This window comes from Sceloporus occidentalis, unplaced genomic scaffold (assembly GCF_023333645.1).
Source record: "Sceloporus occidentalis isolate IW3139 unplaced genomic scaffold, rSceOcc1.0.p SCAF_83, whole genome shotgun sequence".
NCBI classification, from domain to species: Eukaryota; Metazoa; Chordata; class Lepidosauria; order Squamata; family Phrynosomatidae; genus Sceloporus; species Sceloporus occidentalis.
The window spans coordinates 635,040-649,445 of record NW_028317063.1 but is presented as its reverse complement, the minus strand read 5'-3'; the positions used below and the strand labels follow the sequence as shown (position 1 = coordinate 649,445).

Sequence of the window (14,406 nt, the reverse complement as noted above, 5' to 3'; positions counted from 1 at the left end):
TATCCACCACCCTCTCAGTAAATACCCTCACTGTATTGAGGATCCATTAATAGGGACCGAAAAAAGCACCAAGCAGGGTATTTTAATGCATCATTTTTTTATATGGTTAAAGCAGTACCATCCGTAAACGCTAATAAAAGTCACCTTGTATCTGAACGTTCAACTCACTTCTTACAATAGAAATAACAATTTTTCCACATTATGATAAAACAAATATAAACATTTTTTTGCAATGTACCTAATAACCCGTTCAGGTGGGAGCAGCGTATAAATGGCGGCTTCTGCCGCAGTAAACCCCCCCTCAGAGCACTTAGATATTTTTAGGTGACGAGTTTCCCAAACGTCAGCAGGCCGGTGACGATGGGATCAGTGATGTCATAAATTATACTTAACGTTCTGTAAAATGACAAAAGAGTCATGGAAGGGATAGGGCTTTATTCATTAAACGATGCAAATGCAGGTGAGTGCGAACACTGAAGCATTATGAAAGTCCGACCCCAGGATCTCACGCACAGCGCCGAGTATGATGCACGCTAGAATTTATTATTCGGATATGGACTGCGTACCGCCGGCTTAGCGCTTCTAAGAGGAGGAAGTCCCGGGTTATCCCCGAGTAATACGCAGCGAGGTCGATGACGCAACCTCCTGCAAACTCGTGGTTTCGTGAATAAGGCGGAGGTTAGTTTTAAAGTGTAAAAGCCATAAACGGACTCGTTTTAAGTCACGTCCGGACCCCCAGAGTCCCTTGGAGTTATTACGGTACTTTTACTGAAAAATGATGAGTGGAGGCAGAACACGGGTCCACAATTGGCCCCACAAAGCAAAATACATAGGGGTACGGGAGCCAAAGGCGTGAGGGCAGAGCTGGGGGCACCAGGGGGTGAAAGCAGGGTTGCGTTTTGGGTCCAAAGGCATGAGAGGCAGGCAAGGGTGTGGGCACCAAGGGGTTAAAGCAAGGCAAGGGTGTGGGCACCAAGGGGTTAAAGCAAGGCAAGGGTGTGGGCACCAAGAGGTTAAAGCAGGGCAAGGGTGTGGGCATAAAAGGGTGAGAGGGAGGTAGGGATGGGGCATGAGAGGCAGGTAGGGATTTGGACACCAAGGGGTTAAAGCAGGGCAGGGGTGGCCATCTGGGATGAGAGGGGGCAGAACCAGCGTGGCACCCGGGTAATTACAATGGCGAGTGCATTACAAACTGCCCCAAACGGCAGGACACTCACTTGCCATACTGGATGCGGCCTCCTGCAACTGACGTCGTTTCCGCTCACCCGACTCGACCTTTGCTTGAGTGACATCACCGTGTCGAGGTTCTGACGTAGACTGGAGGAAACGGGAAGTTGGCGCCAAATTGGAACAAGGATAGAAAACTGTGAGTGAGGAGACTGAGCGATAACGTGTCCGTGGGAGGCCGAGGCGAGCGGGAGAGACCCCCGGGTGATGGGAGTGAGGGCGGTCAGAGGGTGAAGGCAGCAGGGTATTTAGCGCTATTACAGGGGGCGGTGAAAATTCACATGTAAAATAACATTAACGCGCGTTCAGACCTGGTGGAGAAGGGGGAGAGGGCTGAAGGCTCTGCTTCTGCGAGCTTACAGTCAATCGGTTGGAGGGCACCGGACAACTGGGGAAAAGTGACTGAAAGTCAATCTGAACAGAGAGTTGGAGATTTTGTGTGAAAAAAACAGAAAATTAACACTAAAATTTACACTGTAAAAAAAAAAAAAAATCCCGATAAGAAATAAACATGGGACCATCAGGGTTAAGACAACGGCCGGTGTACTGGGAGCGCTGCCATCTTGGTTGTGGCGACTTCACATTGGTGGCTTCATTTAAGTCGTTACCCCTGCCACCATCTTAAGGCTGGTACAAACACAACATACCACTGCAAAAGGGGTATATTTAAAAAAAATATATATATAACAGATTCAGCTTTGACCGTCACGACTGGTTGATGATACTTTGTGGTAATTATTATCAAATTGTAATTAAGCAGCATAAGCCAAAAATGACAATTTCAAAAAAATATTTTTGATGCAACCCTTTATTTTTTAATCTAGCTATAAATTTCCATTATTATTTATTTATAATTCCCGTGGCGCATCTTACGGTCCATACATTCCAAGCGTCTGACAAAGCTAGACGACGGGTTAAGACAATCTGATACATTCAGTGAGGAGGGCTCGGCTTGTGAGCTGACGATCTTAAGATTCAAAACATTTGTATTTCTGGGTGGACTAGGTGTTTTCGAAGCATTTGGGTTAAAATCTAGCATTAGAGTTGGGAGATTCGGGTGTCTCCTCGCACCTCCCGGAGAGTTCCCGGGTCTTATACGGTCCCTTGGTGGATGGTACGGAAACTCCCCAGAGCGTACACGATTATGTTCCCCATCGTCTTATCTCTGAACTCTTGTTAAGCTGATGGCTGTTGTTAAGAAGTTTGGGGATACTCTTCCTATCCACAAAAGCTGCCCGTAAACATGGCAGCCGTCGGCTTACGCATCGAAAGCTTAAGAAAAGACGTTAATGCGTTTTTATTAGATATGGATAAAACGATGTTCTGGCGGACCGGTCGGACTTCATACCTGATCAAAGCTCCGTTGATCGTCTTAAACCAGATTTTTGGGGGTAACTCAGTTAATGCACCTTATAGGGTTAACGCGTGGAGTCGTGTATGAAGCAGAAAGCTTTGGGATCTATTAACACGATTACGCAGCTAAAAGCCGAAACCTATTTGCCGCGCTCTGCCGGGATGTCGCCGGGGCCCCTGGTACTTGCTCCAGCTGACTCTTGCAGCCGCAGAAAGGTTAATGGAATTGCTAACTTAAATGTCATTTTAAATCTGCCATCATCTCTTAGTAACACGCGCGTGGAGTACGTTCACCCCGATTCCATCGCCAAGTCCCGTCGAGTATTTTTAGGTCCCTATTAAACTCCACCGGGGGTTCGGAGCCATTAAATACGTCTTTCTACCTATGATAATGAGCCGCTTTTGATTATAATGTCCATTATAAAATTCATCTTTCTATTCCTTGCTGAATTTCGTTTGGGGAAAAGAATATGGAAAAAAGATAGATTCATCTTTCAAATACGAATCCTCAAGAGGCCAATTTATTTTCCTAAAGCGGAAATATATTCACTCCTGACGTTTGGGCTAAAAAAACCCAAAAAAGCAGCGGGAACGCCACTTTCTGGAAGGGCTGTTTGAAAATGACATTTATGTCTTTGGTTGTTTTCGGTGTAACTGTGGTCACTACTCTCTTTGGGGTTAAAATGACGCGGCTTTTTGTCATTTAACTAAACGGCGTTCATCAAAAGCGGCGCTTAATAGAGCGGCTGTGAGTGTTTGGCTCGCAAAGCCTTTTTTCACAACATAGGATTTAAATTATTTATGTAGAACAAGCCGTGTGCTGTATGTTTTACAGAAGTCGTACCCTTACAAATTCCCTCGACGCGGCAGGTTATAAAACCCGCATAAATTAACTCGCAGGGATAGGAATAGAAAGCATCCCCCATCGCGAACATAGAATGGGGGTCGTTACCGTGCGTTCTCCCTATAAACCGTGCGGCACATTCTGTAGCGATATTAGAGTGATAATTATCAATGGCAGCAGTACAAACGTAACAAGAACATTCCCACACGCTAAGTTTGGGGTCACTCAGCTGTTTTCATGGAAAACAATGACATTTCTGGCTGTAACATAATTACAAAAAGGGTTTCTAACGATCAATTAGCCTTTTAAACTTAAACTTGGATCAGCGAACACAACGTGTCATTGGAACACAGGAGTGATGGGAGTGATAAAGGGCCATTGGAACACAGGAGTGATGGGAGTGATAAAGGGCCATTGGAACACAGGAGTGATGGGAGTGATAAAGGGCCATTGGAACACAGGAGTGATGGGAGTGATAAAGGGCCTCTGTGCGCCTATGAAGAGATTCCAGCTACAATAGTCATTTACAGCATTAACCCTGTCTGCGCTGGATTTCTGATCCATTTCATGTTATTTTAATGGACAAAATGTGCTTTTCTTTCAAAAATCAAGGACATTTCTGTAGGTTTGTGGGAGTTGCAGTATATATATATATATATATATATATATACACCATTGGCGCACTACATACACACTATCAGCTTGTCCATAAATCAAGAAATTCAGATTGTAAGCTCTTTGGAGTAAAAACAGCGCACCTACTGTTGGGTTGTGCCTTTTACTCTTGTTGTTTGTGTTTTGGCTGGCGCAGAGTGGACTCTAAATGCCCCCACTGTTTGTAATTTACCTTCTCGTGCCTGGGAGGGTCAAATCGTGTTCCTCTATATTTGCGAAGTGACTGAGGGGGGTTTAAAGTGTGCTTCAGGCAGATAGGATTATGAATGTAATAGACCTGGCTTTTTGTGTCTGCGCCAAAGTGTACATTTGGGAGCTTTGGGGATTAATTGTCTCAAAAAAATAAGTGTCTTGGTACAGTTTCCTAGTAACGAGGTCTGCTTCCAAAAGCTAAGGTGTGCGATACAAACAAGAAGAAACGAGCGCAGCTCTAAGGAAAGGAATGGACGTGGTGTGAGTGTAGGAATGAGAGAGACTGCACCTCTTACTGGATCCCTGAGCCCCTCTTTATGGTGTTAATAAGGGGTAACAGGGGGTAGATCTCGCTTCTGTGTAGAATATGAAACCAGTTATTGGCCAGGGTGAGTGGAAAATGGGTGCCGGGGGAAATGAGAACGTCAACATGTTTCATGGCGGCTGCCGAACACAAACCCCGTGTGTGAAGGAGATAACTAGTAAATTGCCAAAATTCAGTGGCGTATGTGCCCCTGGGGGGCAATTCTAACTGGAGCTTCATATACTGTTTCACTGTATAGCCTTTGTTTTTGGTTATACATGTTACGTGGTGTCATTTATATCTCTTTTCTCCTTTAGGAGGAGAATGGCAAGAATGGGAAATAAAGGGAAGGACGGCAGTTTGGTGTCCGACGACCATTTATTGCACCTTCCCGAAAGACTGAGAGAACGGCTGCTGCCTTTCCAAAGAGAGGGTGTTAAGTTTGCGCTGCAGAGAGAAGGAAGGTAAAGCCGTAGCTCATCCATTTGCGTGTTAACATAGAATCTTCCAGCCGATCGGCCCCATCCGGCCCCCGTCAAACCTTAATCAGTCGTTGGTCTCGTCTTAGATTCAGGAGCCATATACCTATCCCGTGCATGTTTAAATCCCCTCATTGTATTAGCCTCTACCGCTTCTGCTGGGAGGCTGTTCCACTTGTTTACCACTCTCTGAATTGTGTTGTGTAGAAAACTATAAACACAATTTAATGACTTCAAGAATAAAAAAGAAACCGTCTCGCTCTCCCGTGCTTCACGGTCGTTAAGTGAGTTAAGTAGAAGGTCTCTCTTTCTGCATTTTTTTTATTTTTACCTTTTTCGATCCACTTATTATATCTCTTGTTTTATTTGACATGTTCCTGGAGAAGCGCGGTATTATCATAGTAAATAGGCAGCGTTTTCTAAGCTTGTTATCCGCATGGTAATCAACGCGTTTATTTTCTTTTGTGTTCCTCCCCTGCCCCCCCCCGGTCCATTTGTCTAAAACTAATTTTCATTTTTATGGTTTTTAATATTCTGTCTTTGTGACTAGCTTTGCATTTCCGCTCGCCCCCTTCCTGTCCCCAAGCTTTATTATGCTAATGTTTGTAATATTATTATTTTTTTTCTTCTCATAGAATTTATCTTCACAACTTCTTGATCATTAATTAGAGATGCGGGTTCTCGTTAAATTTCCCATTATAATTAATAATATGCAAGGAGAGAGTGAACAATTATGGAATGATTATTTTACGATAGCTTTAAGGTATTGTGATGATTAACCTTATCTGTAACAATGACACAAAACAAAGAAAAAATCGACACATTTTTATTAAAGGGACTCTCTGGACGTAATAGAAACTTAAATGCATGTGATAGCTTGGTGCTACTGGACATTTAAATGCCTGGAGATTCAGCAGAATTATCTCCATGCGTTTAGTCTTTTTTTTCCCCTGCCCCCCGGCTCCGTTGAATACGTCTCCTGCCCAACAATCCATGCTTACGAAGCTCAATGCCAATCAGCTCCAGCAATGGCTCATATGCAAGAGTTCCAGGAGGTCTAAAGAGACCCCTCGCATGCATGTACAGAAAGTACTTCTCTGCCACTGATTGGCTGAGTACAACAGAGGTCAAAGGGGGGGCCACTTACCAAAGTAATTTGCCCCCCCCCACACCCACTCACCAAAGTGCTGTGCAGGTGATCTTCGGCTGAACACATCTCCGCTGCGGGTGAGGGACCGTTTTGGCCCCCGTGCGTCTCCCTTGTTTAAAGCAAATACATTCATTTTGCCGTTTCCGTTTAAAGCTGCTGTTCTACTTACTCTGCTAAATTCAACACACTCAGCACCTAACGCAGCATCAACACCATTATTCTCATGTAAAAGTTTGCACCTTTCATTGTAACACTTCATTGTCATGTTTCACAAAAGCAGAAACCCTCAGAGGAAAGAATGCAATGACAGACGTGCTCAGAAACCTGTGTTGCCGGCTTCATATTGTCCTGTCGCTCCCCTCAGCTGCTGTCCTGTTCCGATCATCAGTTCTGTGTCCCAAACCTTGATACTGTATCGAATTCCGCTTGATTTCTAGTCCTGTTAGCGATGCACCGACCGTGGCACCGCAGCACGCTGACAATCAAAATGTGACGTGTATTACATACATGTCCAGAATACTTGGGAACTCCTCAAGTTTGACCAGGAGTCTCTGGCTGCTTCTTTGGGTCTCCTGGTCACTCTCTTCTTTCTCCGGCAGTGTTTAGCCATGCCCACTCCTGGACCATTTAATGCTACCTGCCCTTTTCTATAGCTAGCTCCACCCATTGCATGGCTAACCACACCCATTGTATTACTGACTCCAACCCGGTGCATGGCTAGCCTCACTAGGGTGATATCGGCCATGTTTTCCAGGGCACACATCATTTTTACATATTCCTGACCAGCCCAGATAAAGTGCTGCCCCACAGTATGTGGGATGTATAGGGAACCAATTAGTCAGTTATACATACTGCGGGGCTGCGTTTTACCTGGGCTGGCCAGCAAGAAGTATAACCCTCTCCGGATATCACACCAGAAGAACGAGTGCTCCAGGTAGCCTGCCCTGAGAAGTTCCCGGGTACGCCCATTAACGTTAACGTTAATCTAATTTATAGAAGAAGAAGAAAAAAAACTTTCTCAACTTCTTGTTAGTGGTTACTTAAAAAAAGAATGCCACGTTCTGCCACCCAGCATTGATCACTTTTGTCCCCTTGTGGATCACATGACCACAAAACAAATCCTGCCTCAGCATTTTCCTTCCCGAGAGGTAGAAGATAATCGTGATTTAAATCTGTTTGTACAGTGAGAAGTATTTTTCTCTCTCTCGCTGGCTTTAGGCAGCTAACGATTTATATTCCTCCTTTCTGAGAAGTAGAAATGCAGATAAGGCGTTCTAACGGGCTACGAGAACCTTCGCCATTGTTCCAGCTGCCCGTAGATTCCGAACGGAAAGCAATATCGCCGGCGACACAATTACTTCTCAAAAGAAAAAAGGGACAGACCGAAAAAAGCTTGACGCGGCCCGCAAATCAGCCGGAGCACGAGCATAAAAAGATGATTAATGTACAAAACCAAATTGCTTTAATGAAGCCAAGCCGCTCCGGAATCTGTAGCCAAAATGGCTACATCGCGCTCCAATAATTAACAGTCGCCGTGACACGGAGTCCATTAATCATCTCTTGTCACGCGGGGATACCGGCCATTTGGAATTATAAACCTCAACTCTACAAAAAAAAAAAAAAAGTCCTGTAGAATGTTGGAATCGTACAAAACGTTTCACGGCTTATTTTTTTTTTATTGCTTTTATATTTAGCAGGACATATCTTCTTACCACAGGAATTAAAGCTTTTTACGTTTAATTGTCCGCTTTTTTTTTTTCTTTTTCGCGTTGCTTCAGTTTTATATTGCGCTGTCATTCGTTAAACGCGGAATAACTTGACTATTCCGTCCAAAATACAGCCCACTGTCATCTCTCAAAGTATCAGAGAGGTTTGAAGTATTACCTCCTTCATTGTTCTCTGCCTGCGCGTAATTAATTCCTCGAGGAATTGGCCTTTAGCGTATTGTCACGGAGTCATCAAAGCGAGGGGTGTAAGTGACTGCTTGCTTCGGAGGACAGACGTGGTGGGGGGGTTAGAAGAAGCAGGCAAGTTGAAATAAGAATAAATGTTTGAACAAATGGCTTTACAACCACTAACCTGATTCGTGGCCCTAAGATAGGTGGGTTAAAGAAACGGTCATGTATTTATATCAATTCCTTCCAGCGGCTCGTGTCCTGCAGAGTGTTTCTTCATTTATCAATGTGCGTAACGTACGGCAAGGCATCCAACCCCTACACCTTCACTTATATGGTCCATTGGCTCGTGATACGTCAGTGTGACTACACCTTTAAAAATAATATCCCATACAATGGGCCTGAGTGACGCATGTACCCCGCCAGTAACCCCTTAACCCTTGTCGTGTCTACAGCTCATATTCTAACGTTTTCTGTACATTGTCCCCTAATTCTTAATTTTAATTCCAATCTTAGACTGAAACCTACGGTACTTTTCCCCCAAACGTTCTGCTGTTGCTAGTCAATCAGAAAAAAACTTGTAAAAAAACAAAACAAAACATGGGCCCCATTTATTTCACGATCCACTGAACAGAGGTTTTGTTTAATTTTGAGGAAAAAAAATAATAATCTTTAGTAATTTGGTTCATTTGGTTTTTCCTCCTTTGCATTCCCCCCCCCCCTCCACAAAAAAATCAAACGTCGCTTGCTCCATTATTTATTCTTTTATACGTTGCCCAATATTTGCTCCCCAAAAGCTAAACGTTCCCCAGAAAAGGTGCTTTCTTGTTCTTTACTTTTAGCGCTTCAGCTACAAAGTTTATTTAGTTCTTTTATCTACCAAATGCGAGGGGTGAGGGAAAAAAGAGAAAAAAAGCATTGCTGTGATGCCTCTGAATCTGACAGTTTTTTACACGCAAAAAGTTAGCTTGAAATTTTTTAACTTTAACATTTTTGTTAAATCCTTCTTGTTACCGCTTTGTCAAAGGGAACCTGAAATGATTTCACAATCAGTGAACGTATGAAACGTTTTGAATATTAGGATTAAAGACCGATTACTGTCCCTGACAGCGCCACTAAAGAAGAATGCATAATAAAGTACGCTGTGAGCGACCCTAACCCTCTGTGAATACGTTAACCTTCATTACACTATACTGTATACAGGTATATCCGCAATAGGTGTGCAAGATTACCTTTAGGACGTACCTGTACGTCAAGTGTCTTTCACAGCGACAGGGACATCTCCCTATAACTGTATGGGAGATCTGGCTGTCTATTCAAAGCTATGGGTGATCACAGTGTGATCAGCAAAGGGGAGAGACTAAGAAACAGGGATGTTTTCCCTCTTCCCACAAAGGGAAAAAGTAAATAAAGAAAAAAGTATTTTGTAATGAAATATAAATAAAAAAATTAAAAGATACAGCCAGCTGAGTGATGTCATTACAGAGTTCACGTTTCTTTCTTAATCAGTGGAATTGTTATAAGACATATAATTTAAAAAAAAAAAAAGGGCTTTTGTGCTTCTGCAAAGCTGAGTTCACTGATGGAAACCCCCAAAACAATAATGTCCATTGCAAAACACAAATTCTACTGATTTACATGAAAAGATGGCGACCTAGTAGCCGGGGGGTCCTACACATCGATTAATGGTAATTATTTCTCATATGCTGTATAGATGAGCCACGCACCTTTTGTTAATGTATTGATTGGTTTAGGCTTCCATAGCTAATATGTAATATTTCCAAGAGAAAAAAAAAACAATGTTTGTGGAGTTTTAGTTAAGTGTTTTTCTATATTTAATACTAATTGCATTCTTGTGTCTTTTCTCCCCTAGGTGTATGATAGCTGATGAGGCAAGTAATCCAACTTTTTTTTGTTTTCCCTTTTCGTCTGACGCTAAAATGTCAATCTTTTCTTGGCAGTTAACAGAAATCTGCCTTTGACTGAATACCCGTTTCTATAAAAAAATAGAACTGCATTAAGCGTAGCAGATGTGTTGATTTCGTATATGTGTCCGAACGCCATCTTCAGTATCTTATTTTAGAAACCATATGGGAAAACGACATCTCAATATGGGGAGAGTTAAAGCGACTGACGTGACATTTAAAGAGACAGTACAGCATTTCTGTGAACCTTTTCTTTGAGTCAACGTCGGTTTATCTATATCAGGGGTTCTCAAACTGCGGCCCTCCAGCTGCTGCAGGACTACATCTCCCATAATGCTCCTTCAGCTAAGGGGCTGGCTGAGGAGTATGGGAGATGTAGTCCTGCAGCAGCTGGAGGGCCGCAGTTTGAGAACCCCTGATCTATATGTTCTAAATAACAGCTTTTCAATATAATACCAGATAGTTACATACTTTTAATGTATAGTGTCCCTTTTTCATCTGGACCGTTCACGCCGTCTGGTTTTTTACTAAATGGAAAAATATGGAATTTTGGCCAAAAGTATATATTTTTTTTAATTGATACTATTGCCATAAAAATATATTGCCTCTTTTGTAGCTAAATTTATCTGCTAACAGCCCATTTTGCTGCATGCAGCCGTCAAGGAGTTTAATCTTCCCAGTAGCCACACCAGCTAGTAAAGGTTAAGACCCCTTTTGTTTATAGACACCCGGCTGCTTCCTTCTAAAGATATGTTTATTATTATTAGTTACTTTATAATGCCATCGTATTCCGCAGCGCTGTACAATGGCTGGTTAATCAGGGCTAAATTAAGGGTAAAAAAAAAATAATTGAAGGGATCTATCAATGGCTGGATTCTATCACAATCCAACAGAGGCTCGTTAGGTTGGATGAAACCATCAAACATAATTAAATCCCAACATTCCATGTGCTGACTTTTACGGCATTCAGAACCTCTTAATTCATAAAGTAGAATTTTCACGACTTAGCCTTTTTATGGGCTTCTCAAAAAAACCAAAACAAAAAAAAACATTTACTTATCCACTATTATTGAATGCTACCTGGTAAATAAACCTACTAAGACTTTATCTTGCTGCATATTGTGAAGAAATACTGCCCTGACCCTAAATAAATCACCAGGCTGGGGGGTTATCAATGACATATTGACACCATATACGACATGGTGATAGCTAGAACACGGCAATATGCAGTTGCCATGGGCTGTGAGTGATGGGGGTCTGGAAACTTTATATTCATATTTTTTATTCAGTATGAGAAATCAGATTCTGGTTAAAACAAACGTAAGATGTGTAAACCTGTTCATTTACTGTCCTGTAGAGACATTAAATCCAGGTGTTTTCATTTAAATTGAAAAAGTTTCATACAGCGCCCTACTTCATATAAACAGCGGGTCGTACAGAATATAGCGGGTAGTCTGCGAATCCGCCTTAACGCCTGCACGTTAAAGTGTAGCCTCGGCGTTATGTTTTATATACCTGCAGTTTGATTTACGATAAACATTATTTGAGGGATTCCGCAAATACTCGTAACCTGCAGTTTTCGTTACGGCGACGGTGGAGAATTCATAACCAAAATGGGCCAGGCGTGCCGAGCAGACCTTCTTCTTCTTCTGTAAAAAAAATCAAATAAAACCAGAGGACCTCTCGCCGCGATAAAGCATCTTTTCTCCTCGCCTGCACGTGCTGCGCTCTTTTGTACCGCCTATCGGCACATTTCCATCCTTCTCTTGTGTACGATGGTGATGCTTCGGCTCATCCGCAGTGACCCATTTAAACCCCCTTGGGGACTCTCGCAAGATGTAACGTGAGCACAAACTACCACTTTGGAAAGCTCTCTTATACTGTGTCAGCTCCGGTGAAACATAAAGCCCACCAGCCTTTGTTTGCTTCCCAAACTAAAGACGGTGATTAAATACAATGAGAGAAAAAGGCTGTTTATATTTAGTTGCATATTATAACAATTTATGGTAAAAAAAAAATAAAAAAATCACAGTATTTAAGCATGATGCCGACTGAAACGTTACTTCCCGTTACTGAACGGTTCATTCTGTATCGTTATTCTCCATGTTACCTCTGTAATAAACACAGATACCCCTGCGACAAACCGTTCTATCCTCTAGCTAGTTTGAGTTAAAGGGGAAGTCCCTACGAAACAAATATTAATAAATGTACCCCCCAGCGCTGGATACGGTAATGTAGGTTGGCGTTGCCAAAAACCTAATTTTATCTAATTTTGCGCCAAAAATGTGTCTGCTGACCTGGAGGCACCGTTGTTGTGTGATATTTTTGGAGACTTTCCTGGCTCACACACTACACTGAGCTGATGCTTTATGGCAATGCTAATGAAGTCCGTTCCTCCATAGACTGTCATTAATCAGAGTGTCTAACTGGGTAATTAAGACTGAGCCATTCTATCATCTTGGAAAATAACATTTAGTCATTTGTAGAATATCGTTGAAGCTGTAAATGATGGTTATGGAAATCTAATCCTCATCATCTTCACCCAATAAACCCAAAATAAATCCTACAAACGTCTAAAAATCTTTTATGTTTCATGTCTGTAGTAATATTCCCTGATTTTCCAAGCATCTCTTCTATTAGTTAAAAATCCTGAAGAAGTCCCCCTGTATTTTGGAGATTACAGAAGAGGGGCTTCCCTGACACTAAAGGGTTAAGTACCCTCCAAGACCGTATTAAATTAGTCCCGTACGATTGTTGTTTGGTTCTTTAGGGGATCCATCGAGAGTCCGCGTGCGTTTTCTTTAAGAACCTTTGCGAGGCACTGTCTGCAGCGGGTCGTTCCATTGATCGTCCTCCCAAGGGCGCTTCGGCGATTGAAAGCCGCGCCGCTCTTCAAACTAAAGCTTTGTCGTTGCTAAGAAAAACAAATTGATTGATAAATGGAAAATTGCTTTATTTCCTATTAAATTGCAGTAACCTTTTGACTTCAGCCCCGGCACCTCCCTCGGATTAATCGATAAATATTACCTGCCATCGCTTTCTTGTTTCCTACATACGGCTCCTCGCTTGACCCGAGTGCGGCTGGAGACTGCTGTTCATCTTGATGCGGAATTATAAATTTTTTATTTTTTACAAAAAATAGGAAATTTTGTAATTTTTAATTTCTTTTCACCGGCACAAGAAAATTGGGTTCAAAGAAATAATAATAATTAAAAAAAAAACTTGCAATTTTTAATTTTTTTGCTGGTCTTATTGGGCTAGAAGGGGTTAAACAAACTAATTGGCTTTTTCGTGTTGTATTTTTTTTTTTTTGCACAAGATACTCGGCTTGTAAGTTATGTGGTTGCCGGGGTCTGCCGCACAGTTGGTGCCCTTTTCACAGAGTTGATGTAAGGTCGGAAAATAACAGCTGGAAATAAATAGATTTATAGTTGGAATCCGACATAAAGCATAGCACTAATTGCCCCATTATGCGCTGACTTTAGCGACGACAGCCCACATTTATGCTTTGTTAGAAATAGAAAAAAAAAAGGAGAAAAAAAAAAAAACCGCAAATGCCAAATTCAAACGTAAATTGACATTTTATTTGTGCCAGAGCCGCTGCAGAAAAGTTAATGTATCATCTTCTGGTGTCTAATGGAAAGAGTTGAACTTCACGCCCCTTTCTAGATTTTAATATTTCGTTCCGCGAGCAGCGTATTCCCAAGTCCCCCCTTCGTTATAAAGGCCACCATGTGTCGCGGAAATGTAAATCCTCGGCAGGCTTGTCTGTTTCTCGCGCTTTGAAAGCCTGGAATGGCGGCTGCGTAATCCCTGTCGATTCCAGCGTTCCTTTTTTTTTTTTGCTCACTCATTTTGGAGGAAGAGTTTGGCTGGCCCTGTATAATGTATAGTTAAATCAGTGCGATCTCTTTAGCTTCTCCTAAGCCATTTAGTTATGCATTATACAGGACTCGGGCCCTTCTTGATGGAGAAATGTGATCGTTCATAATGAATATTTAAAACATCGAATCGCCTGCCGACTCTCCCTTTAGTGAATAAGCCCCACGGCCGTGGAACTCGTGTTGCAGCGACACAGCTACTGGCTGTAGATGCTGATGTTAACCATTTGAAATGCCCTCGTAGGTTAAAGATCTGCCACATTCCGTCGCTATTTGCCATTGGAATGGATTCATTCATCACCTCTTCTATTCGGAGATGTGCGAGTTCAGAAGGATAGAAAAGAATAACACCAGCGATTGGGACGTTGCCAACATGGCCGGGCTCATATATATCCGATATATCTTTGTAGTGGTGGGTATAAGAGCCGAGGCTAACCTTAACGAGTATGGAAGGCACCCAAACAGGCCCTGGGCATTCTCA

General features: G+C 42.4%; 1 protein-coding gene across 1 annotated transcript in view; it reads left to right on the top strand.

Annotated features, from left to right (window-relative positions):
• Positions 1–2,470: 2,470 nt before the first annotated feature.
• LOC149285163 (DNA annealing helicase and endonuclease ZRANB3-like) overlaps positions 2,471–14,406 on the top strand; it is a 50,820-nt gene continuing 38,884 nt past the window's right edge. The window contains exons 1-4 of the mRNA XM_089495711.1: positions 2,471–2,618; positions 4,623–4,680; positions 4,913–5,059; positions 9,993–10,011. Coding sequence (XP_089351837.1) covers positions 2,471–2,618; positions 4,623–4,680; positions 4,913–5,059; positions 9,993–10,011 — 372 coding nt within the window. The remainder of the gene's footprint in view (positions 2,619–4,622; positions 4,681–4,912; positions 5,060–9,992; positions 10,012–14,406) is intronic.